The 27,396-nt window shown below is 39.7% G+C and overlaps 1 protein-coding gene across 1 annotated transcript in view; it reads right to left on the bottom strand.

Moving 5' to 3' along the window:
- Positions 1 to 5,631, bottom strand: part of CMTM8 (CKLF-like MARVEL transmembrane domain containing 8) — a gene marked incomplete at its 5' end in the record, with an annotated part of 6,859 nt that extends 1,228 nt beyond the window's left edge. The window contains 2 exons of the mRNA XM_009870298.1: positions 1,573 to 1,689; positions 5,452 to 5,631. Coding sequence (XP_009868600.1) covers positions 1,573 to 1,689; positions 5,452 to 5,631 — 297 coding nt within the window. The remainder of the gene's footprint in view (positions 1 to 1,572; positions 1,690 to 5,451) is intronic.
- Positions 5,632 to 27,396: the final 21,765 nt, after the last annotated feature.

Genomic DNA, 27,396 nt, shown 5'->3' with positions numbered 1-27,396 from the left:
GGGAAAGAGGTGGACCAGATGACTTTCAGAGGTCCCATCTAGTCTAAAAAATATTTGTGATTCTACCAGTGTTTCCTACTTGTACACCATCATTGGCGTGGGCAGACAATTCAGCTCTGAGAGGAGGGCTCTACTAGGCATGCATACAAGCAAGTAACTTAAGCCCTCCACAGAGGGCTTTTGGTGAGTCTTGTCTAATGAAAATTTAATCTCTGGCACTAAAAACTGTAGATGATGATGTAAAATATTATTACATCAGAATATAGTAGCATTTTTCTTTTTCAATATTTTTTAAATAATAAATTAAAAAAAAGCATCTCCATCTGAAATCTTTCCAACAGAGAACAACTACTGGGCATGGAAGATTTGCTAAATTCTCACAAGCATCTATCCATGAAACCCTTAATGGGTTTAGAAAGAGAGAACCTAACATTTAATAGTTTATTTAGACAGCGCATTAGATGAACATTATTAGGAGGTATTACAAGAGATTGCAAACATCCCATGAGACGCTGAGCATTTTGCATAAAACCTGAATCAGCATGGAAGCTTCTGCAGCGGTAAGTTCCTGTCAACAGCAGCAGCTGAGCAACAGATCAACAGTTACCAACTGCCAAGGGAAGAACACCCTGAAAACCACTGAAATGACAGCGACATAATTTTCCAAGTCCTGGGACAAAAAAAGAGCAGGGGTACAAGTCCCTGTGTTCATGGCCATTTGTGGCTTCAGACAGAAGACAGGGTTTGCAAATAGCCCAGAGAGGGCAACTGCAGAAGCCTGAGCAGTCAGCAAAGTAGCTGTAATTTGGTATTACTGTATGCCCATGAATTTGACAACTGTTGCCATAACATGCAAAAAGTTCTTTTACAACTCCCTTAACTAGAGAATGTGTTTGCCTACTCAGAAAGTGTTCAAAAAAAGTTGATTTCCACCCACTTTGACTGACTGCTTTGGATTTCCAAATCTACGTAGTAAGACAGCAATGTCGGCTAATTAATGATTTGCATCTGCTTCAAAATACTGGGAAGTTACATGATTTTTCAGGCATTGCCCACCCAGTTCAGAAGAAAAACTGTACAAAGTTGAGGCTGTTACCAGGAAAATCACTGTAGAAGCAGCAAGACCACTTCAGGGCTTTCCCAAAGGTGCTGTGTATATGGCTCAGCCCACAAAAGCTGAATGCACCTTATCCACGTGTGTGCGAAGTTAGACAAATTAGTTGAAACTGCTTTTGAAGTTATCCAAGTGACTTGCTGCTCACACAATCTGTGTGATGTGCAGGCTGTAACCTCTGCCAGAAGTCCACTGATAAAATGGAGCAGGGGAGGGGAAAAGCCATAGGATCTTAAAAATATTACAGCTTTTTCTGATGTGACTGTCGTCATCTGGTGGAATTTCTAGTCACCTCCAAAAACTAAATCACAGCTACCTATGGGGTTTGCGGGCGAGCTTCTGTATCAGTCTGCAGCTTTTAAAATTCCAGAACATACGCATTTTGACTCACACTTCCAGCAAACCTTCTTTTGATGTAACTTCACTGGACACAGAACTGATTTTAAAAATGAACTCACCGAAGAAGCTGCCCAGCTGTTGTAATTGTGACTGTCCAGTTCTTTGGTAACCGAAGATGCATCTACAATGGCAGCAATGAGGTATAAAACGAAGGCACTTCCATTAAAACACAGACCCTGTTGAAAAAACAACAAACTTAATGTGCATGTGCGTTTGCTACCATTTTCTATTCCAACATTATAAAACTCTCCTCTAAAATATAATGAACAATGCAATGTAAACAAGAAATGCGATTCTTAACTATTTTTACCTTCTTCCAAGTTACAACTGTCAGATTAAACTTTAACTGCTTATTTTGAAGATCCATAAACACTAAAGGCTATTTTGGGCAAGCTGTTCTTTCCATCAAACTAAATCCAGAAAAGCCTTAAAGCTGGTGTGCTATGATTTTCCAACAGTGAAAATAAGGACATAGTTTGATTCTCGCAATCTAAGTGTTAGGCAGTGAGAATATGACACCACATGAAAAATAAATGAAACAAAACAAAATTAGATTACATTTCTGTTCTACATAAAGATAGACTCTAAGAATCAGTAACTCATGGCATATGAAGAGTATTTATAAAGCTTCCAAAATGTGGGGTTTTTTTTCTCAATTCCTGAAGGAGATAGAGGATGTAATTTTTTTCAGTCCTATTTTTCCACCTCTCAGTACCTTTCCCTTCTGCCTGTTTTAGATAGGAGAGACAAATAGATAAAACCAAGGAGGAGAACAGTCTGAATAGAGTACGTGGGTCATCAAGACCCATCCGTGGCAGATGCTGCATTTTCTTTTCCAAGGGCAAGAGTTAATGTCTCAAGGCACAACCTATTTTCATTACTAAGAAAGAAGCAAAGCAAATAACGTTGATCTCACTACAGAGAGCAAACAAAACCAGTATGGTTGAGTTTTGCATGTGAGAAAGAACAAGAAAGGACGGGAGAATGGAAGTCTAAGAAGATGAAAGACAGATAAGGAGGTAAAAGTTTTATTTTAGGTATATAATTTTAATACTTTGTCCTTTACTTCCTACTTGGTCATGGCTATAAGAAATACATTCTTATTTAAAAATAAAAATCCCCCTAGATTCCACCCTGCTACTTGTCTAAGGCATATGAATTTGGCCATAAAGTACACTTTTAGTTCACTGGTGCCACATTTAAGTGGAATGCCTGTGACTAGCTACACCTGCAGAAACTAGTAACTCCATTTAAACCAGGTCCTAATGTTCTACATGATCTGCTCCCTTCAGCTTCTGGCCCTGTGTTTGCACTCCACACAAATATCATAACCCTTAACTCTGTTGCCCCAGTTGCCTCTAAATGTTCCCATACTGGTTCGGCTCCAACTTACTAACTTCCATGGTGTGACCCAGTAGATGTTAGGAATATATGCCAATTGTTGACTACTGAATTAACTAGTCAACAACTCTGGAAGAATCTAAAGAAAAGAGAAGTTTGGAAAGCAGCAAGAACAGCTGTAGCCACATCAGCAATTCCCTCCATGCACCAAAGTGCAGATCAACAGCTCAAAGTGGTTGGTCTGGAAGCTCCTCACATCAAACTGTCAATTTTAGGATAAGATGCCAACAACTGGCAAGTTCAGGTGAGCTTATGTAAATCTTCTGTAAAGATTTTCAAACTCCAAATTTGATTGCCTAGAGTATTTGTTGTTGTTATTTTTAGATTGCCCATTCCAAGAAGACTCAATTACCCTGGAAAGCTACAAATCCCTGCAATATCTTGTCATGTAGGAAGGAAAAAAGCACATATTTTTTGAGAAGTGCTGCTCTGGGAAATAAGAGTGTTGGGGAAGATGGAATGCAATGCAAGCTGATTGGGCCTTTACTGCCAATATATTACTCAAACCAAATGGTTCATGCTAAATTGCCATCTGCTTCTTAAATTCAAGTTTACCAGATTTTAAAAGCTTCCATTGATTGTTTCAGCAAAGAAGTTGCACTATTAAGGAGAGTCAGTTTGGAAGCACGTCCTTTGGGTTAATTTGCAGTGAAAGTAACTGCATCTTAAGCAATTTGGTAATGTGCTTAACCTGCAAAAAGTGAATTTATGACAGAGAAGTCCAGCGTAATTTTGGATACAGCACACCATAGGCACAGTTTCAGCTAACTGTTGCCTAAGGAGGCAGAGCAATAACTAGCGGAGACTGACACTCAGATACTTCGGAGAATAGGGGGAAAGGGGGCATAAACTCACTCACTCAAAAAGGCATGTGTCATGCTCTCCTGAATGAAGACATTATCAACATCTCTCTGAAGAGACATAACATTCCTCTCTTTGGCCAGCCAGCAGTGGCAGAGGTCCAATTCAAAGGCTGTTCCTAACAGCTCTTTTAACACCTTAGGGCAGAAAGAGCTGTAATGCAAGCATCTTTTATTTATTTTGCATTTATTTTCTATCCATATTGCCCTTTACTACAAAAGGAGGCTAACTTTCGGACCCACATTTATGTGATTTTATCTACAATATGTTTGGAACTCAAAGCAAGAAATACACTCAGTATGAAGAAGAAACATAACAAATACTCTACCACATAGATCAGGGACAACTCATTTATGTGCAGCTGTTGTCTTATAGCAGTGTTAAACTGATGAAAGAAGGGTAATGACTAAAGCTGTATCCAAATGGATACACAGATGATTCCCCTATGAATGTACTTTACTTACACCTAACATAATGGGGAAAAAAACCCTAAACCAAACACCGCCACACCTTTAAATGTACCTAGACATACTACTGCTGTAATTGAAATAATCTAACATTTCTATAGCAGTGTTATAGCCTTAATGGTAATTGCTGGTCATGCAACTTGAAAACAGGGAAGCTATCTGAACATAACCCTGGTTGTTCTTATTAGTAGGCTATTTATTACAGCAGCAAATGGGAAGACAAAAAGAAAGAAGTATTCCATTTTAGTCACGTACAAAATATAGCTGATAATAAGCTGTTTGCAACACAGAAGTCAAATATATTTTATCATAAAAATAACAGAATTTTAGTGAATGATCTTTAGCTAGTAAAAAAACCCCAAACACAAACCCACTGTATCAGATAAATGCAAGATTAAAATTTATAATAATTTTTGGATATGTCATAAGCAGCCAGTTGCCTGAGGTGACAATGACTTTTAGGATCTATTACCCTGAGCACCAGCCTGTTACGAAAATCACGTAAAAATATACCACCGAGAGGTACAGCTAGCCAGGTTTGTTCAAACCACAAACACTGGACTTGAATTTTAAGTGCTGTGATTTTTTTTTCTGTTTTTACGTTACTGTTTTGCTGACTTACTTTAAGTCTTGAGCTAAAAGCAAAGGATTACATGGCACATATTATGTTACATGTATAGAATACTGATTTTTGGCACCATTTTCACAGTAGGCCATATATGGATTCTAAGACTATTGCTACCTCTGAACCACCTTTGCTCTTGCTTTAACAGAGAAAGACTCATATTTCAAGAGCCAGGGTCCCACTTCCAGTTCATGGTGTGGATTCAAGCAGGGATTTTCTGCTGTTTAAGCCATATAAGCAGGTCTGTTAGCTCAGAGGCAGAAATAGACTCATTCTTCACAGGACATAATCACTACAGGGAGGAAGAGAGGCCACTGTGCATAAGTATTAGTCACATGCACATTATTAAAAATCAAGTCACTACATCAACTGCTGAACAAAACAGTGAAACGTCGTAGGAAATATGTTTGAAAAGTGTCCTAGTAGTATGAAGGTTAAACGGCAGGTACATAGCCACACAGTAATTAGGAGGAAATCTGCAGAAAGCACAAGTACAGTTGGGTAACTACACCCGTAGAATGCATCAATATATTATTCTCTTCATAACCAGCAAACTTGAAACAACAAAGAACGGATGTATTTACCACCGTGGTCCATGGCACTTGGGGGATCCTGGTGTAGGTCATTGTCATGTAGATGATCAGAAAGAAGATGGTGAGAACCCAGTAAAACACGGCTACAAACATCACCCAGCCAAAAGCTGGATACAGAAAGTATTCTGTTCCAGCAATCAGGGTCCACATCAGCAGCCCCAATACCTGCAAAAGTTATGGAGAAGAAACAAAATTGTTAGACAGTCTTAGACCTCATAAACATTCTAGGTCAAAGAACGACACCACTGCCGTTCACAGAACCATCTGACAAGACTTGCTAAGATGCTACACTGACAGAATACTAATCTAACAAAGAAGAACAACGTACAAAACTGGTTTTGCTGTGGCAGGGTGTCACAAAGGGAAAGGCAGAATGAGGCGTCTTGGTGTTGATTTAGCTCACCTTTAACTGTTACACACTGCAGGGACCATAGACACGAACCAACTCCTAGAACCTTATTATAAAAGGTAGTAGAAAAATATCAACAGCCACGGAAACTGTAACAGCTGCTGGACCAGACCAAGTCAGGTGGGGAATGTCATTATATCTCACAGCTCTTAGAACATTTCCCAAGTGACCTGACCCTGAGTAATGGACCAGGCCTCGTACTCAAGCAAAGTCCTCAAGCAAACCAGTGTGGGGAAGAAAACTCCCTCCTGATCCTGAATTTGGCAAATTGTTAACAGCTAAGACATGAAGGAACACACGAATCAGAGATTTTAACATAGTCTCTCCAAATTTCTCTAGCTTTAGGTGATCTCCAATGCATTAAGAGGGGCAAGGAGCAAAAAAAACCCCAGAAGTCAAGTCAGGTGACTCAGGAAGAAAAGTTACGTTTTTTGCAAGTTGTCCGGCAATTAGAAAAAATTAATATTAAAAATAGAGGGATATTTTATATCTTAAAACCCCTCTGCTCTGCTCTCGTGACACCTCACCTGGAATCTTGTGCTCAGCTCTGGGGCCCCCAGCGTAAGAATGAAATGGACCTGCTCGAGCGGGTCCAGAGGAGGACCATGAAAGGTGATCAGGGGGTGTGAGAACCTTTCGTTCACATCTCCACCATGCATACATAAAAGCACCACATGAAAGTCTGTTCCACTTTTATTTCCCCCCCATGCCATTAGAGGAGGCACATAAAGGCCTTTTTAAAGAGCATTTTTCCATTTTCACCAATTCAGCAATTTCTCTTTAACAGGAAGCCTTCGAATTTCCTCAGACTGGGCTAAAAAAATCCTACTTCCTGCAGCGTACCAGGGGAGGGCAGCATTGCCTCACAAGAACAGTTCAAATAGCACCAACACGGTAGTTTAAACTATTCTGTAATGTGAAGTTATCAGTTCAGCAATGCTTCCCATAATTCATTTTAATTCTAGTTCCAACATCATTTTACTAACAGAAGCAATTCAGTTAATAATGCCTCAAATTGCACGAACTACCCATGATTAGAAACCAACTCAATTTTAGTGTAACAACTGCTTTAAAATTAAACAATCTTGATAGACTGTTTAGCTAAAAAAAATACCGTTTCCTTTGGATACAAAGTTGCTCTTCATTATGCCCATCAACTCTAATCCAAACTTAAATTCATTATCCGGAAATAATACCAATGAATAAGTGGTCTCGTGCCTGATAAATAATTGCTAAACATAGATTTACTCAAGATCTGAATATCTAGTAAAATACCACAAGTAGAAACTTCTACAGTGAGAAAGAAAACAAAGAAAACATCATTAAACACCATAATCTACTGACAGCAGTGTTGTTTTTTAGGAAGCTTTTAAAAATAGAAGGAGATATTTTCATAATGTCACAAGACAAAGAAAAATGCTTAATACTAAATTCAACATAAATATTGATAAGGACATCTCAGCTTACAGAATGGATTATTTCTGGAAGGAATAAAAACTTCACAAGCAGCAAATTATTAAAAAGGAATATTCTGAGGTTACATGAGACCACTAATCTTATATTACCACACAACGAAGCTAGCAAGGTGTTAACTAGAGCACTGGTATTCTCACTAGTCCTGGTTTTCCTTGTAATATTCTAACCTGGTGTTGTCATTCCTCTTTCAAGATAATTTTAATATTTAAGTGGCAGTATATCTCACATGTATTCCAAAGAATTGCTTTTAATGAATGTTTTTTGCTAGCCTGTATCAATGGCAGAAGAATTTATCTAAGCAATTGAGATGCACCACGGACATTAGATTTATATTCTTAACCAGTTCTTGGTTCATATGCATCGTAACTTTCATGGGTTGCATATTAGAGCACATCTGACATTTTCAGTTAGATCCAGATACTCTTACTGCATATTACTGGAGCTGACAGGCTGAAATAATATTTCAGGTTTCTTGATCAGACCTGAAAAGGTCAGATCAGCTCATGGTCAACAATTCACTCAGCGTATAGTTAAATGCTACAGCAAATGGCTTTATTGCGTATGTAAACATACGTAATAAATTGATTTAAAGTTCACGTTGGCTGTCAGCATCTACAAAATATCTAAGGAGTCAAATAAACATAGACATCTAGACAAGTATTTCATGATTAGCTTGTCTTCTGAGCTTGTTAAATACTGAGATAGCTTCTGCAGTGTTAAAAGCCTGTCTCGTAATATTCTGACTGTCCCTTACGTTACATGTTTGCTGTTCAACAGATCAGAACAAACTGGATGACACTTGTGCACCTGCTCCAGCCGGGAGGGCCACTTCTGCTGATTTGAAAACATATCTCCCCACTGGGAATAACTGGACTATATTCCAATGACACCTCAAAGAGCATCTAGTGTGCAGGACATGCCAAGTGAGTGACAGGCGTGCAACACCGTGAAGGAAGGACCAGCAACTGCAACACCTGGGGAGTGGCCACAGTAATTCAGCGTGCACAGACAGCACAGAGCCACCCTCACTGCTGCACCTCAGCTGAAAGACAAGGGAGAAAGCTCCACTGAGTGACCGGGAAAGGCCTGCATCTCGTTATAATAAGGCATGCTAGAGTCTATTAGTAATGGCTAAGCATTTGATTTTAATTTATGAGCAAGTCAGAATTTGCTTGTTTAGAATTACTGGAATTTACTACAATCCTGTCAAAAAAAAGCCTCTGAGGAAGGGAGGAAAAAGCATCAAGAAGACAAAAGGAAGTAACGCATGTGTTAGCTGATGAGAGGGGATGCTGAGTCCTAAGACTCTAAGGGCTCCACCAGCTGGGTCCAGTTTCTCAGGTAGGATGAGAGATAGGGATTTCACTCATTGGTACATGCTACAGGCAAGCAGTTCCCCCGTGTTTACTGCAAGTCTCTCATTTCACCTCAGACATCTATTCTGTGATCATTTGGCTGCTGCTTGATCAGGTACCTCCATTATTAGAATGAGTTAATATGTCAAATGTACTAATACATACTTCAGCACTTGGCAGATACCATAAAAAGGAAATAACTTTGCTACAAAGTCCAATATTATTGACTGTGCAGGTTTAAAATTAGATGCTTAATTGCATATTCAAACCCTTAAATAAGTGTTATAATTTTTCCACAGTGCAGAGTACTTCAAAATTATTGGACTATTTAGTCACTTTAAAAAAAAAAAAGCTTTGTTGCCTAGATGATGAGACATATTTTGTCTCATGCTGCTGATACAAGTCAGCAGGTATAAAAGCAGGTGTGGGTTTGAATCTGCGTTTCCAGTTTTGCTTTTTGAAGCAGCTTTAAAACTGCAGAACGTACTTCATACTTGAAAACTGTATTTAAAAAGCCCATGATGTAGTGACTCCTTTCCAGCGATGCTAGCGTTACAAGTTCTGCAGCATTCGTGTTGATTTGTTAACTCAGCAACATGGATAAAAATGTTTATGCATCCTTCTCAAAGGAAAACCAAGTCTCATTGTGGCAGAACTGACAGGGGGAAAAAACCCCAAGGCTCATCTAGCTTCATCAAACTAAAAAACCCCACACAACTATATGGCACATTTGCCTAAAGCTTTTCCTATTCTTTATCCTAGAGAGGCTTCCTAGGACCATCTCAGTTCTCTGTATGCATAAGTATTGTAGGATTTATACACAGTTGCTACTGGCACAGATGGAAATCTTAGCAGGAGGAGACCCGAAGAGCTGTGCACTTGCAGCAACAGCCATCTCCTGTATTCGGGCCACCTAAACATGGACAGAATCCAGCAAGTAAAATGCAAGACATCTCGCTTCTCCTTCCCAAGAAAGGAGATTTATGCCTAGAAGAAAGAGAGGCCATTCTAAATCACTGCACATCATTATTTCACTACTAAATCACAAGTCAGGAGCTGCCTCAGCAACTGCACTTAATTAATGCCTTTAAATCAGAGTTTTTGTGCGCTCATACACGATCGACGAAGCAACATACAACAATTCCGCCTTCTGCCACTAGAGAGAGCACAATCACTGCTTTTTTAGAAAATCACTTCTAGAAAGGGGCACACGAACAGCCTTCAGGTACCCAGGAGAAACAGCAAAGGGGCAATTTGCACACAGTGCCAAACCCCTGCAGATTGAAAAGGAGCGCTGGAAATAAGCCATATATGTACAGAAAACTTTCACAAGGGTAATGCTAAGTTACTGTCTACATAAAGCAACCTGAGTGGGTTCACTTCCATACCAGCTACAACAGCAAGCAAATTTAGATTTATCCACACACTACTGGAAATAAGGATCATGTATTTGTTTTAATTAAAAACTAAATCAAAGCAAACCTCACCAAAACCAAACAAAAACAAAATTAAAAAAATCCCAAACCACAAACCTCTTTCTCACTATTTAGAAAATTGTATTTTAACGCCCACGGAGAAGATAAGGTAAAAGCCTACAAGTGCTAGATAAATCTATCAAATATCAAATTATCAAAATCTTGTGTGTGCTTTAGTCAGGTGATAAATATGTTTTAAAACTTAGCTTTTAAAACTGGAGGGACTCAAATTTAAGTAACAAAGAAATTCAAAAAACATCTTTCGGCTACATTTTTTAGAGATATAAAATCCTTGCTTAAGTGTCTTAAATTTCAAGGATCATGTTAATGTACTCTGTAATAATCTAAACAACACGTTGCCTTAGCTGACTGCTTCTCTTGCCCAGTCTCAAACACTTTTTTAACACAAAACATTATGATCAGCTGACATCAGCCAATCACTACCATCGCCCTGTAATTGCCAGCAACACCCTCTACCTCTTTTCCTCCATAAGCATTTATTTTGCTAAGATCTCAGTGGTGGAGGACAGCTTCGTGATTCCCCTGGACTGTCTTCTGGTGAGACAAGTCCCACAGAAGAGAACTCAGGCTCTACATATACACAGGGAAAAAATTCCTTGGGATTCTGCAAGGTTTTGCAGGTTGTACACCAAATAAAGGTTAGTGTTTCTGCTGAGACTTTTCAGGGCTTTGCCTTCCTTAAAAATTTTTTTTAAATCCACAGTGCTTGCAGAAACATGCCAGTGGTCGTAATGGAAGCAGCAATGACATATTTTGTCATTTATAGAGTACAACTCAGTTTCAAACTAAGTAGCAGCTACAGATCTCAAGTCTTTCCTACCTTTGAAAACATTTCTATTCCTAACAGGACTGTGCAAAATTCAGTCTCTTCTACTTTCATGGAATTTTTAAAAATTGTCCAAATACCTTTTAAATTATTTTTAAGCATCCAGTTTTGGCATTGAATTTTCCCACAAATCTTCAAACTTTCTGCCGTGCTCTTGGCTCTGTGGCAGCACAAATGAGCACCCCTTGCTACAGACCAAAGAAAGAAAACTACTGGAAACAGCATCTGCCATAACGTGCTCCAGAAGTATGTCTTCACTAAAGACTGAACTCTCCTAGTCTAACTCCTATTACAAGTCCTCACACACGTACCCCAGTTTCCCAGGAAGGAGTCCAAGAGCACCTTCACCTCAAGAAAACAGGGATCGGACCTCCCCAAACCCAAATCAGTAAAGAAAGGCTGCTCCTGAAGCTCAGACCACGATGCTCATTATCCAGATCGGCCATGCAGTGAGGATGTATTGAATTGGCTGCAGCGTGCATAAATAAGGGTACCGGCTTGCACTTAAAACAGGTTTCACACTGAAAGGCAGAGTCAGCTTGCAGGAGTGCCCAAGAAACTATAAAGTCTCTTCAGGAAGAGCAGAAAGAGGGAGGCAGTTAGTGGCTGGCATGCAAGCGGAAAAACGTGTTTTTCTGATCAGAACGGGTATTGCGATACTGCAGTGCTGCCTAAGCACAAAGACAGTACTACCTCAGCAAAATGCAGTAGGACATCTCAATTTCATGTTATCTTAATGAGTCTACTGCCTACTAAAATGAAAAAATCAAAGGTGCTCCTTCTCTGGCCTCCACTGCTGATTCCACCAACTGCAGCACAACTCACGTGTGAGGAGTCTTCTGTGATAGGGTTCTGGGGCTCACTGCAGTGACAGCTGAGAAAAATAACTTGGGGGTGGGAGCGAGCAAGGAAACCACATCTCAGCAGCATGTTACCATGTTTAGATGTTATTTCACCTGAGAAAAATGTGTGGAATGTGTGAGACTAGAGCTAACACCAGTAACATAGACCAAAAGGAGGTAGCTTAAATGAAAAAAACCAATCAAGAAATGTTTTCTGGAAAACACAGGCTGTCTCACCTCCCATCAAAACTGAGAAAATGCTACATAAGAGTTTATTTCTTACAGTTTCTCAGGAAGCTTTTTATGAAAAAGTAACTAGAGGTAGGGTAGTGGATATTCAGAGGGTAAATAAGAACAGAATCATAGAATAGTTTGGGTTGGAAGGGACAATAAAGATCAACTAGTCCAACCTCCCTGCAACGACCAGGGACATCTTCAAATAAATCAGGTTACTCAAAGCCCCATCCAACCTGGTAAATAAGAACAGAATCATAGAATAGTTTGGGTTGGAAGGGACAATAAAGATCAACAAGTCCAACCTCCCTGCAACGACCAGTGACATCTTCAAATAAATCAGGTTGCTCAAAGCCCCATCCAACCTGGTATCAATGTTTCCAGGGAAGGGTATATACCACCTCTCTGGCTGTGCCTAGGTTGTGAATTTTGTTCCATGTGATCAAAAATGTTGCAATGGAAGATTAGAAACTGTTAGGAAAGGAATAAAATAATAAACTCCACGAAGCAGAACATATCACAGTGCTTTACAAAGCAAAGGCATAACCACACAATGCCTATGTTCTGTTCATTCCTCTCTCCCATTTCTGAAACAACTAGGTTGGATTGTGCAAGGCACAGAGAATGCTTTCTGTGAGAAAAGAAAGTTAAGGTTAGAAAAAAGATGCATTGAATTTTCTACTGAAGACTGAGGGAGGATATGATAGAAGTCCGCAGAATAGAGGGTGGCATAAAGAAAGGAACAAGGACTGGATTAGGACTTGCGACAGAAGAAGAATGCAGCTAAATTATCAGACAGAAAGTTGAAAAGCAAGCAGAAGGAAGCACTGTTAAAAAATATCAAGAAGGAAAAAATCCACCATAACCAAGCTACAGAATTCATTGCCACAGAAAACATCATATACAACCCCGTAAAACAGGTCAGCTGTGTCTGTATATAGTATCTATATATATGATAGTCAAGATGCAACCTTCAGCTCTAGAAATTCCTAAGTGTGCAGTTTGCTAGATGCTAGAAAACCAGCAGAGAAGGATCCTACCATATGTGCTCCTTCTTACACTCCTCCCTCAGTCTGTATCAGAGACTGACTACTGGACTAAACAGACCACTGACTAGATCCATTACAACCACCTTTGTAACTAACTTCTGGTTTAGTTAGTTCTACTTTCTTGAAGGAGACCCTGGCAACCAAGTACTGGAAGCTGTGAAAGTGTCAATAGAATAGCATGAGATGAGTTCATGCCACATCAATATACTGTTTAAATAAAGGTAGAATTAAGGTAAATAAAGGCAGAATTAAAGTAAATAAAGGTAAAATTAAGGTAGAATTATGAGGAATATTCTCAAGCAATGGTGAAGAAAATGGCTTGTATTATATTATAAAAATCCATCTTCTCAGCAGAGCAGTGGTAGTGGTTGATCATTAACATGTCATTAAAATGTGTACAAAGCATAAAGATTGGTCCTTGTCCCAGGGCACTTTCCACATTAAATGCTCCAAGGTTTGAGGGCTGCATTCAGGAGCACACTACTGTTTACTGATTCCTGTAAATTCTAACTTAACGCTTGTGTTTTGCCTGAGGATCTGCACACACAGAGATATTTATACCAGCTACTGTGCACTACGCACACGTTAACTTACGCACCCTTGCCAACACAGTGCTACCCATCATTTTACCTCCATTGCCGCAGCAGAAGCCATAACTTTATCTTTGTCCGTGACGGTCTATTATCTGATGAAGGTACCTTTATGAAGAGCACAGTGCAATGAGGCCAACCCAGGTCAGTCAGGAGTAGGACCCGCCACCAGCCCCAGAGCCTGCTGCGGCTGACCAGACTGGTTACTGCTATCGATGGCTCCATCAGGGCCAGAATTTAATGTAAAAATAAAGAGAGGTGGTGCAAAACACCACCAAAGACAAACAGCCTGTCCTAAAATGCACTTATTCACCTTTCCAGAAAGGCACTTGGTGAAACAGTTGAAAGGTGATGACCTCCAAAGCGCTTAATCTCTAAACGTGACCTCAACACAAGGGGACCGCCTGGCCTCTAATCTAGCAATCATGAGGGGTGCGAATAAAAGGAACGCGGCTGCTGCTCCTCCCTTTTCCTTCCACTTCAGCAAGGCCTGGCTGCTGCAGGGACTACTCCCATCACCTAGCATTTCCCGAAAAGAAACACCTTGCTATTGTGCTGCAATGATGACTTCAAATTTGCTGCCTCCACAGCTTCCTGAGAAGAGTTGGAAGAAGTGGTGCTGCTACAGCAAACGCCGCAGTATCACGGAGCAGGGAATTACTCCCGGAATCCCTGCTACGCTTCACTCTTCAGTGGCAAAGAAAGTAAAATGTAAAATAATAGCATATTAGAACCAAAGACAAAATTATTTTCCTTTCCAATTACTTTCTGAGGAAATTTTCACTTAACGCTACTATCGATTTTGTATTTTAAAGCAGACAGTTAAAAAGTAAAATAGTCAGAGACACAAATGGTGCAGGATACATATGTCCTTGTTTCCTAGTCATTGCTTTTGTGCAGGTGTTTTCTGGGAAAAAAGTGAAGATCCTGTACAAACACCTTCAGATTTAAAACTAGCAAATAAATCTATAGACAGGTATTTTTTTCTTTTCAAAAGTCTGGTTATAAATCACCAACATAGGTGAAAGTATACAGTAATATGTTTTTGTAGTTAACATTCAAATATTAATACATTTTGTTGCTGAGTAGAAGTAGCTGATTTCTTCAAGAAGTAACAGTCACAAGTCAGTCCTCTGTAGAGTCCTGTTCCTGTACAGGCAGGAGAGAAGTAAAAATATATATATGGCTCACTTGAGATGCAGGGGTAATTCATGGATGTCAAGAGCTAGGGCTGGGCCAGCCACTAAATGAATGATAGATGCTCTTTACTGACTCTTTCCTCCTCCCAAATGGGAAAGGCAAAGGCAGTAAGTCAGAGAGATATACAGATGGGGAAAACATGACACTACAACAGCTTTAATAAAAACAATAATGATCCCAATAAGAAAATATTGAAATCTATACAAAACTTACACAAAACCAGTATTGGAATTGACCTTGCGATGACAATCCCCACTGACGCTGCAGGGCAGGCAGGCAGCGGGGATGTCCCTGACTCACTGGTGAGCAGGAACCAGCTTCAGGAGTTGGATTCAGGAACTCACGGGTCGGGATCAAGGGCAGAAGAACAGACAGAGTCCTCCTCAGACACTGGTCACTGAAGAAGAGGGCTCAACTCCCGTGATCCCTCAACTTTGTACTGAATATGATGTACACGGAATGGAGTATCTTGTTGGTCAATTTTGGGTGACCTGTCCTGTCTGCTCTTCCCTGGAGGTGCAACTTTTTACTTCCTTGTGACCCTCTTACTCATAGCATCCTACCACAGTGCACAAAACCTTGCAGTGACCTTGGTCACTACAGGAACAAGTATAAGCAAGAGCCTTTCTGCACCCCAGTCCCTAGCAGTAATTATAAACATCAGGCATTATCACTCCTAGAAGCAGATACTGTCTGCAAAAATATTCTGTTAACTTGAGAAAGCACAGTCACTTAGAAGAGACTGTGATAGAAAGTAAAATCACTGAAAAGAATTGGTTCTGTTTTAGATCAAAGCAGGACAACTGAGTTAATTTGTGATGAGTCCTATCATTGAATTCATACAGTGCTATATGATTTCATTGATTTCAATTTTAAAATATCTTCATACTACAAAATTATGGGTAGATTTCAGAGCTCGTATTAGTCAGGAACATCAGCTACTTAGTGGAAGGACTTAAAAGGGCTTGCAGTGCTTCTTTGAGGCAATTAAAAAATTAGGAAAACCATAATGGTGGGCTTTTTGAATTCTTATTTTGAGACTTGAAGACAAGGTTTGGCCAAAGGAATAAGTTTCCTTACAGTTAACAAGAATTTCAATTGATGATGAATTTCTTATCTCTTCTCAAGACATAAAGGGTTTCAGCTGCAGCTTAACTGTGGGATAGGGTCCGTCTCCTCCCAGTTTAGGGTTTCTGGAGGGCATTTCTTGGGTGGGGCAGATGACGAGCTTAACATACCACCTTTCATTTCTGCAAATGTAGCAACTGGTTCACAAACATACAGGATTTTTTTCTGAGAACGGATGAAGACTTTCAAGTCAAGTACTAGAGATGTGTCTCTGGAGGTAAAGACCACGGTGTAGCCCTTCTGCACCGAATACAATTTCTCCTTCATAAAACACACAAACAAACTGTGAATGTGCAAGTTCAACCTGCTGCATATGCCAAATACATGTTTGGTTTGATACTTCTGGGAAGTGCATTCTCAGGAAATTATTTCCCTTGCATAGAAAAAAAAGACTATTAGCTTCAGTAATTTCTAACTGTCAATAATTGCTTTTTTTATTAGTTAAACTGGAAAAACTGAGAAGTAGGTTCTGAGTTTAAAAGATACAGGGTCGTAAGCACCTATCTGAATGGGTCCTCCCCAATGTGGTTATTTATTATTAGCTTTATTACTACAACTATTGTTTCTTAATGGAACATGACAGTAGGAATGGTTTGCTCTTCTGTTCTAACAAACTCACGTAAGTAAAAAGTATTCTTCTACCTTCATCTTGCCTCTTCTCTCTTCCTTTGGGAGAAATATTGTAGCTAGCTCCCTTTCTCCCATCTCCCCTGAAGGGATACACTTCCTGAGCGTAGAAAAACACCAGCTTCTCAATAACAATAAATAGTAATGATCTGTGTAAGTTACTTTTCACGTTTGAAGACATGTGTATTTTACATGGACCAAAGAAAATCATTCTGCCACTGTTTGCGCGTTAATAAGGAAAACTATTTTTAAAAGAGTTCCTAACAATGGTTACTTATGAATTATGACTGATTATTTATATAGTCCACTTTGTTTAAATGGTGTCTACGTTCTTCAAGAGAACAATGCTTTATACAGCTGCTTTATTAATAATGTCACTGTCTCTTTGTTGCTATTTTTACATCTCCATCTTCCTGTTAAGCCATGTAAATAGAGATTCCTATAATTAGCGGACACACAGCATTGTTTCACAAATCATAGCTGTTACATTAAAATAGAAAACTTATTACTTCTTTGGGAATAACTTGTATTTTGCCCTGCGGTTAAGAAACTCAGTCATAAAGCTAGATATGATGCAATGGAAAAAAAATCGAAAGAGAGTAGCTGGTAAGAGAGGCCATTGCTGCATTCTACACCCACTTAAACACGCAGAAAATATTACCTACCCATTATTAAAAAAAATAAATCTAGTTTTTAGAATGAAAGTATCTTTTAATGTCCAGCTGCACACTACAGAAAATGGTGTTGTACAACACAGATTTTTTTCATGCTGAGAGACAAAATCTTCTAGCCACCAAAAGCTGAAACAGTTCTCCTGGCCTGTGAAACAAAAGACAAGATAAAACAAGTCTGTAGCCACATCTGTTGTCGTCTGCCTATTTAGAAGCTTATTGTACCTCTTGATTATTTCTGTATCAAGTCCCAAATAGAGAAGTCCAACCTCAGGAACCATTATCCATGTTTTTTGGCAAAGACTAAGGATTTTACCAAGACTGATCTACATGTTGTAGAAGTACCTCATTGAAAAATCTTTTTTCTTCTCTAGTAAAATTGTTTTCTTTCCTGAATACATTTTGCGCTAACAACATAAATATTCATAGGCATGCTGTTCTTCTAACATTTGCACATGCTTTTCTGGAGGCATTTGTGCTCACAGACTTCAGAGTTTGAAAAGACCATTTTGGTCCTGTGGGCAATGGTATAAAGATTTCAACCTACGTGAGGCTTTTTGGAAAGAGACGACGTCTTGGCATAGAAGTTGCAATGATAAGAATCATCTTGTCTCAACAAGCTGCCATAATATCTACTACTCTTATTGTGAAAAAACCTCAGCCCCACTACTCATGTGAATTTGTCGGAAGTCAGTTTCCAGGCACGTCCTTTTCTGAAATCTCCATCTGTCACCAATATACCCAAGATAACTTTGTACTCAAACAGCTATATTTTAAAATTGTTGACAAGACACAACTGAATAACAGATAATCACGAATGCTAACACAGCTTCTGTCAACAAGCTATGCCTTTCCTCACCACTCCTTTTCTTCCTTTCTCTTTTTTCTTTCCATGGTAGTAGTGGAAAAAAGTTACTTTGAAGGATTCAAGATCAATGCAAATCCCGAATTAAGTTTTTAATAGAGACTTATTTAAGAGTTGCTACCACCGTCCCACAATTAATGTTTGTAGAGGAGTTCAGGGTCCAAAAGCAACTTTAAGATGAAGAACTATATGCAAGTGAAAATATTAATACCGAAGGAAAAAAAAATGGACAAACATGTAAAAAGACATTGCAGATCAGTCACACTTCTACAGAACTTCTTGTTACTCTGCTCCATAACTTTATTTTTAAGGTTCTTGAAGAAAAATACTCCACAAGTCTGAAAGACTTCCCACAGCATGTCTGTTCTCCATACCAAATACCCAAGTAGTGCATGCAGCATAAAAGAACAAAGTAAAAAGCTCCGTGGGATATCTGACACTTGAAATTCAAACTACCAAAGTCATAAATTAAGTATATATGCTTGTGTGTGAGGCAGGGTATAATGTTCTCCAACTGTTTCAATGGGCCTTGCTTAAAGAAAGAACAAAACAACTGGCAACAAATATCAGCTTTCTAATGCAAGGGGAAAAAGAAGGCTCCAACCATGAAAAAAAAATCAGGGCCTGAAGACATTGCCTTATTTATATTTAAATAAATTAGCAGAAACAATTTCACGTTCCTCAGACGTCTGCTCTGCTTTTCTGCCAGAGGCTGCTGCCCTGCAAGGGTGATTGTACAAAGCCACTCCTGAATTCCCCACTCTACTGCCCAGCATAGCTGAGGTAAATTAATCACTGTTTTGGGGTATCACCACATGCTAAACTGCAAGCTGCAGTGAACAGTAAGGCGTGGAGACCTTTTCAGCTGTCTGTGTTTAAGAGCCTGAAATCAGAACTTCTGTATTTGCCTCCTGTAATACATGAACGCAGAAAAGTCAAGAACTGGACAGGAACAAGTACTTCTTTGCTGCTTTCACCGCAGGCACTCATGCGTCACTGTCTGCACAATACGGCTAATAGATTTGGGGTTTTCAAGCATACTCAATTCCATTTCTCTCTACAAATCTGATTTTCCAATACAGTTCACAGATGTCAGAACTGCTGCAAACTACAGGGATTACTATGGATTAGAGGATCTCCCATGCCTGAAAGAGAAGCATTTAGAGCAATTACACCTCACAGCATAAAGGTATTCCCCGTACATTCTCTTTCCATCTCCTCTGCAGGCACAGCACCTTCCTCTGGGAGATGATCATGTTGTTTGACTGAAAACTGGTACAACCCCCAAACATTTATGGCAAGGTATACCCATAGTCCCAGCACAGGCTAGAATTTTATCCTAAAATTCAGGCCAATCTCCTCAACACAAGATCAAAATAGTAGTATAGATAGATAGATAGAGATAGATATAGATATAGATAGATAGATATAGATAGATAAGATTCAGATCACAAATCATCATGGTTTAAGGCAATAGGACGTGGGCCTCAGTCAGCTGCTGGTTTAGTGAGGGTGGCCACGACATCCAAACATCCAAAAGTGAAGTAGCCAATGTTGTTGAAGGCTATCTGTGTCTGACCTGGCATTTATTAGCAGCCAGTGATGCAGCACACACACCAAAATTTCAAGGAGGAGTGCACTGGGTAAGGTAAGAAAAGCCAAGGAGCTGAGGGGTTACAGGCTGAGTGAATGCTCCATGCTGCCATCAGGCTCTCTTCCCACCCAAGTGGTTCTTGTGAAAAACTCAAGCCTTTTCCTGTAGTTGTGTTTATATTTTACCATCCCCAATATACACAACCAGCCAAATTATATTTACTTAAACAACTTCCACACCTTTTCCCCTTTCTCCTTGCTCGGATTTGGATCACGGCTTTCTTCTGCCCAGTATTTTCTTCCCTAGAATGACAACAGTGCAAATACAATAAAGAGGTGTTACCAGTCTTTGTTCAAAAACTTTGTTGAGTATTTCAGCTATTTACCTCCCACACAGAAGTTCCTGTTTTCCCACTGAGGGGGGAAGGGAAAGCCATTAGCCTGTGTGGTGATATGGCAGCTTTTTGTTTAAGAACTCTGTGTGCAGTCAGAGAGATTTAGAATGTCTTCCCTCAAAGCATGATATTACTAATTTAAAATCAAAGAAGGAAAATCCAAAGCAGAGAGGGAGAATTCTTTAGAGGACAACAATAACAAAAAAAAAATCTGACTGCAAAAGTATCATTTTGAAGGTACTCCTTTCTTCAAGCTACCAACTATTGCTATATCAAAATGCTCAAATCCACGTATGGTAAAAACTCGGCCCACTATCACGAACTGGGCACAAACGCAGAGGTATGTAATGTAATCTCCTACCACCAACAATATTCCAGGTGTTAGCAAATAAAACCAAGAAAGCAGAAAGGGATTAGGCCACTGAAAGGCATCACTAGCTGGAAGCTTTGTTAGCTCACACAAAGGGAAAAGGAAGAACACAGCATGCACAGCCTTTTGCCTTTGATGTGGGAGAATGCACATATTTGAAAATCCAGCGATAAGGCAGGAAAGCTACGGGACACACTCATACGTTGGACTGAAGAAATGTGTTTAGATTGAGATTTTTAATGTTGGGTTGTTTTGACAGGATTTGATAGTACCATGAGGTTACGATGATGTGGACCACAACCAACGCTCCATCACAAAATAAGGTATCTCCTTGTGCTTCAGGATGCATGACTACAGGGAGCTTTAAAGCAATATGTAAATTAGACACTTTGATTATAAAGGGGCATGTCTGAAGAATGGATCTGCACAGCTTCCCCTTTCAACATCTATCAGCTACTTTGTTCGAGCCAAAGAAACTGCGCATATGAAACAAGTAAACACACTGGTGGGAAAATACTACTTCGTAGGAATTTTGGGGGGAATCTTGGCAACAAGTGGGTTAACCGTGTCTTTCCCTTTCCCAAAGCTGGTTTTAGACAGTCCACACAAAAAAGGTAAAAAGTGTTAATTAGGTTCCTCTTAATCTCAGTCTAATCTGACAGCAAGTACTCCGCACAGGGGTATTGAAAATGAAAGGTCTTAAGGAAGGTGATCTCTTTTTTTAGACTAACCCATGGAGCTGGGAAAAGAAACAAGCAGGGAAAGTTTCTGGGCACACACTTTTCTTCAGCACCGAGCGGAAGGAACAATGGAGCCGCCCCTTCTCCAAATGCCAACAAGCACTAACGAGCAGATAGGAAATGAGTCTCGGAAAGGGGCTGCTGATCTTTAAGAGCCTGACAAACAATATTAGCACGGATGAGCGTGTATGGTCTTCACGGTAGGCAGGCTTTCATGTTTTTTTATTTCATGTGCAGACACGCTGAGATGACTGGAATCAATGGGAAATTTGCAACAGGTTTTAATAGCATCAAAAGCTGATTCTTTATAACCTTCTCTTCATAAAAATACTGTTTGTGTACATTAGATCATAGTCAGATTTTGTTCCCATTAACTCATCTGGGCTCTATTTGTGCCTCTTCTCAAAGTTATCTTCTTGTCTGTGTACACTGTCTATATAATCTCAAAGAAACAACAACCACAAGCCAAAATTGTGGGTTTTTAAAATGCATTTCACCATTTCTTTTAAACCAAGATGTAAAGAGTCATTTTGAAACAAAGCTCAGTTTCTAAAGTGAACATTATTTCAGACATGAGTTGGTTTGGGTTCTGGGTTTTTTTCTGAGGTTAGCAATTTAGTGTTCAGCTTAATAACAAAGTGAAAATTAGGTGTAACCAAGCTTAGAGAATTCCATTTCATTTATTGTTGTGTACTCTGTTTAATTTTAGCTTGACTTGGTAAAACACTTTCTAAGAGACCCCATCTCACCTTTAGCACATTATCTTGAGTTGCTTACTTCAGGCAAACATCTCCTAGATAGCCATCTGTCACTGCATAAAGAGAATGCTAAGTTATTTGTACAAGTGTCTGGTCATGTTTCACGATTGTCAAAGACTACAAAAAAATCCCAAGTTTGAACAAAATGTTTGGAAACTTTACACTCCTGGCTGAGATTCCTACCCCTTTTGCCAAGAAGATAAATGGAAAAATTTTTTAAATAAACTGAATTACATTGAAGATGCAATCATTGAAGATGTAATCAGCAACATAAAGTTTTTTATCATTTTTCCACTCTTGGTAAGTTTCAGCATTCAATTATAGTTGCACAGGCCTGTGTAATATATTCAAAACTGGTTTTGTACACCTTCAGATAAGAGGTCATAATTCAAACAGAAAACACACCCACCACAAGAGACCCCATGTCTTCAAACAGGTCACTACTTTCCTTTTGCATGCTGCCCTAAAGAAAGATTGCAGTTTTCCAAAGCTAAATGTTTCTCATTGACAACTACCTTTCTGTCTAGTAGGAATTTTATATGGCATCCAGACATCTGACATCTGAAGAAGAAAAAAGAACACCAATACTGTGTTCACTTGTGCTCTATCTTAGTAATACCATGGCGATAGAGAAATATTTTCATCTTGGAAGTCAATAGTGAATACCTGCTGTAACTGTATTGTACAGTCTAAGGAATGTGGCATATGTACACAGCAAGACTTCAAAATATAAATCAGAAATCCCAAAGGAGATCCTGTTTTTTCCACATGTCTTAAATCTCTCATATCACAGAACTTTTCAGCCTTATCCTAAAACCTTCCACTGAAGTCATCCCAAGACAGTGGTAGGTCTGACAAAAAACAAGTCTGTCCAACCTGGTCTATGACTACAGCCCAGCCAAAAGCATTTATTTATTTAAAAGAAAGCACCTGCCAAACGCAGGAACTAAACACCACAATATTCACCAATAACCTCCTCAGTCACTGTATCATTGTAAGTATTTCTATTATTCTTCTAAAATACTACGGTATTTTTCATAATTTCGTCCACTTACAGCTTTATGAAACCGTTAAAGAGAGGTGTCTCTACCAAGCAGAGCCTATTCCTTCTGCTGCCTCACACCTCCTTCACGTAAGATCCCATTTAGCCAAACTCTTATTCTTGTAGGTTACCTGTGTCAAGCTTAAAAAAGAGTAATCTGGATGAAGATCATGCAAAACAAGCCTTTAGCAAACTACCTTGAGCAGATGGGAAAAGAAAGCTTGAATGAAGGGGCAAAAAACACCCACCGCAACTGAAATAGTCGGAAAGACAGGATTTGTGACAAACGGGCAGAAGAGTGCACAAGCGAGAGACAGGCACAAACATATATTAAAATAGTTTCCATTAAGTGTGCAACAAGGCTGGAAATAAAGCTCTTGACATGTGATAATTTTATCATTAGTTCAGTACACATAATGGTATAATCCATAATTGTGTGCCCACGTACTTTCCCCTTCTCACCACCACCTGCGTGCAGCAATAGAAGGGAGAGTCTTCTTCAGAACTAAAGCCTTCCATGAATTTGCTGTTCCCTTGCGTGGCCTGCAGACGTGTTCCCAGCTGGCAACTCAGGGCTTTGCATCCACGTGGGCCTTGAAAAATACTTTGCTGTCTGAATTATCTCACAGGTCATTAGTAAACCATTAAACACATCTCTGTGATTACTAAACACATTGCTGTGAGATAAAGTCTGATATTCCATTTTACAAACAGTGAACTAAAACTAAGGTCTAAAGTATTTCTTGGCAAATTCCACCAAAAAACCTTTATTTTCCGTGCAGCACTTAACATGGCCCTGCATTTTGCCTCTTCAGAACATAGCTCCTACTGACTTCAGCTACACCTTCAAATAATCGTTTCTTTTGCACCTTATACCAAAGTTGGGGATCCAGAAAACGAGAAGAAAAGCGAGCACACTGCAATGCTAGGCTTACTTGCCTTATCTAGCATCTCGTAGGAACACTGTAGTGCAAGCAGAAGAGAAAAATCAGATTTTCCAAGGAAGCAATTAGCCAGGGGACCACCCTCTCTCTTTGAATAATCCCTTTCCTTACTGATGACATCCCTTCGTCCAACAATATCCCAATAACTCCCACAAGGGCTCTTCTGTGCAGTGACCGTGACAGAAGTAACTTCATAAAAATATTGTGATCATGCAGGGTTTTGACTGGATTCCAGTGTCTGCACAAAACCTTATACGAAACCAACACTGCCAGGGTGAACACCAATTCTAGCGCTTCTTTAATTCCCAAGGCCTTCAGCTATGATAATATTTGTTTAATGGTTTGTATTTGGCTGGACACATGCAAGCATATGATGTTACTGGCAGCAAGGTACATCATATTTTAGAAATTAAACTAAAGCCACATCAATGCAGATTACTGTCATTATTTGGTATTTTTTTCACCTCTAAGGACTGCAGAAGAGCACCACCCTCCCCAGCACATATCCCAGTTGTGCTCTGAGCCTCTAGAGGACAACTGTGCATTTGTTTATGCTTTCCAATCTCTAAAGCAGTAGCAGCAGGTGTCCAACCACAGATTTACCCTCCCCTCACCTGATCCTTGTCAGAGTCTGCCTTATTTCAGCTGTCTCCAGCTGGAGACAACCAAGGCTGACTTTATCAGCTGAAGTGTCATTTTAAAGATAGGTTGCAGAAGTTTTCCTGTTGCCCGAAGTGCTTTTTCTTCCACCTGTTGCCCTGTCCCTCAATGCTTAATTCCTGCCTGCAACACTCTCTGTGTCTCCGTTTTTAAATTTCTCCTACAGTTCCTCATACTGCTCTCAAACCTGTGCTGCCACGTTCAGCTACTGCCTGCTGCAGGAGCTGCAGCCTTGGGAATAGCACTACTGTTGAATGAAGAAAACAGATGCTAAAATACATACTGAATGGACTCTTTCATGCAATCACTATACACACCTGCAAAGGGGAAAAAAAAGGGGGGGGATCCTGTTAGTGGCTGTATAGTTACTAGGCTAAATAAAAGGAATCTGTGTGAAACAGTGTTACCTTTAATAAATTTAAATCCAGGCCTGGACACAGCAGTCACATTTAAAGCTGATTACGCAAACCAGTCTCGTTTTCAGGTATGAAGTACAGGTTCTTGACAGGTTTCCTTTCAAGCCCTGCATATCAGGTCATCAGCTAAACACAAGTGTGGTTAGAGAAGCTGCTTTCTCCACGTGGCCTCTTTGCAGTCCTACCTAGCAATTTTCAGTATATTTATTCTTTATAACTAGATTAGGATATATCCTAAGACTGACAACATCTCGCTGATTGTTATCATGTTTACTTAGTTCACCACAGTTCTACAAAATCAGATTTTAGAGCATCTCATACTGGACCAGAAACCTTGTGACTGCCCACAATAAACTGCTGGGGTAGGATCCCTCTAATGATACCCATTTGCTGAAATCGCTTTTGTTTTGCTTTGAAGATTTTTGTCTCAGCCAACTTGTGGTTACATCAGCATCATCTGTGCACACATATTTTGCAAAAACAAACACTGCAAACACCCAATGTTGTGCTCTAACTTGGCAAAAAAAAAATCCAGTCTTGGAAAAAAAGTCCAAGTCTGTGTACTGGAGTGATCTGGCAAAGCCTGGATCCAGTATTAACAAATGTGGAACGGAGAGCCCAGCCTCTTTCAGTTCACTAAGGTAAGTGTAACACCAAGCCTTCCTTGGACCAGACCCAGCTCCCCTTGAAAGCAGTGACTTGATTCTTTCTGTACTCAGTCCCTCCTTCACAGGAGTTTCACCAGTCTTATACCTGAGCCGCTCCTTTCAGGGACAAGTGAATCAGTGCCAGCAGCTTCCCTGAGAGCTGGCTCAGGCCACATGAACAGGGACAGCCTTGCCAAAGGTCTGAAGGACACGAAGATCTATTTGCTATTTAACCCAAGAGAAAGAAGGCTTGGTCCTCTCTGCAAGGACATGCTTTCTCCTGCTTTTCTGGAATTTAAACAGGAAAAAGCACAGAGATATCACACTGCTACAATGTGTACTTTATCCAAAAGAAAAACGAAGCTAAAAAAAAAAATACATACATATAAAAGCAGGCCCGTTAGAAAGTGACTACATGGTACTATTATTCCCAGGAGAGAACAGGAAGGAATAGCAGGCTGAATGAGAAAGCACGCACCAAACAAAGGCAGTGCATCATAATTCTCACTACTCTTCTTATTTAGAAGGGCTGAGAATCCCTAACATAATTTTTTCTGTGGGTTTGAGAATTCAATTTTTAAGAAGAATCCTCAAGGTACCACTGCTCTAATCCTGCCTGTTGCTGCTCTGCAGTCAGTGCAGGGCATAGGACAGAGCAGACACATCTGCAGGCTCCCCAGGTGCGGAGGAGTGCTCCCAGCTCCTCCTGTAGAAGCAATACTTTAATGGTCAGGACTAGGAGTCCGAAACTTGAGGTCTAATTATGGTTTTGCAGAGTTCAAGTGTAGCTCATAGTCAATAAACCTCTTTGCCTTCATCCTTTCCCTGCTCGCACTCTTGTGACACCATCAGCAAATACAGATATATGAATATCTTCATCCCACGTGGCATGGAAAACATTTTTTAAATAGGCATATGCTACTTTAAGACCTCTAATTCAAGATCTTAACAATGTGTTATAAAGTCATTCCAAGGAGAAGGCAGGAACCCCAGTGCAGAAAGAGGTAAAACAGAATAGAACATGAAGGGAGGAAAAAGACCAAACCAACAAATAATCACAGAGAAAAGGGACATAGAAAAGCCCAGGATTTGTATTCATTTTGGGACAAAATGCAGCATCAAGTATGTCCATCATTTGCAGTATCTGACAATACCACTGTGTTCACAAGCAACTCAGTTCTCGTAGCACAATTAACCAGGGATATGAGACTTCTGGGAGAAAAAAAAAAAATAAGTCTTTCATAGCTTCCATAATGATTTTTTGTTGGTCCAGCTGGCACAGCAGATGCAGTCCCAATCTCTTCTCAACTATAGCATCAACCTCTGTCCTCAGACCACAGTGGTTTTAGCCTCAGCAGTCATCCTTAAGAGTCATACACTCAGCCACAGCATCATGCTAAAGCTAAGCACCTAGGAAGCTCTACCTATTCCATTAGGATGGACTGCATAAGGATTTTTGCAAGTACAGAAGAAAGAAATTGTTATCTAGAGTTTTGGGAGGGGTGAGGGAAAAGGAATTGTATTATATTCACAATTCATCCAAGAAGAAAGTTAATGTTTAAGTATGTCTTTAAAGCATTCTTCTCATCATGAGATAATGACA

Source organism: Apaloderma vittatum, unplaced genomic scaffold, assembly GCF_000703405.1.
Source record: "Apaloderma vittatum isolate BGI_N311 unplaced genomic scaffold, ASM70340v1 scaffold3665, whole genome shotgun sequence".
In the NCBI taxonomy this organism is placed as follows: Eukaryota; Metazoa; Chordata; class Aves; order Trogoniformes; family Trogonidae; genus Apaloderma; species Apaloderma vittatum.
This window is presented reverse-complemented; position numbering and strand designations above follow the sequence as displayed.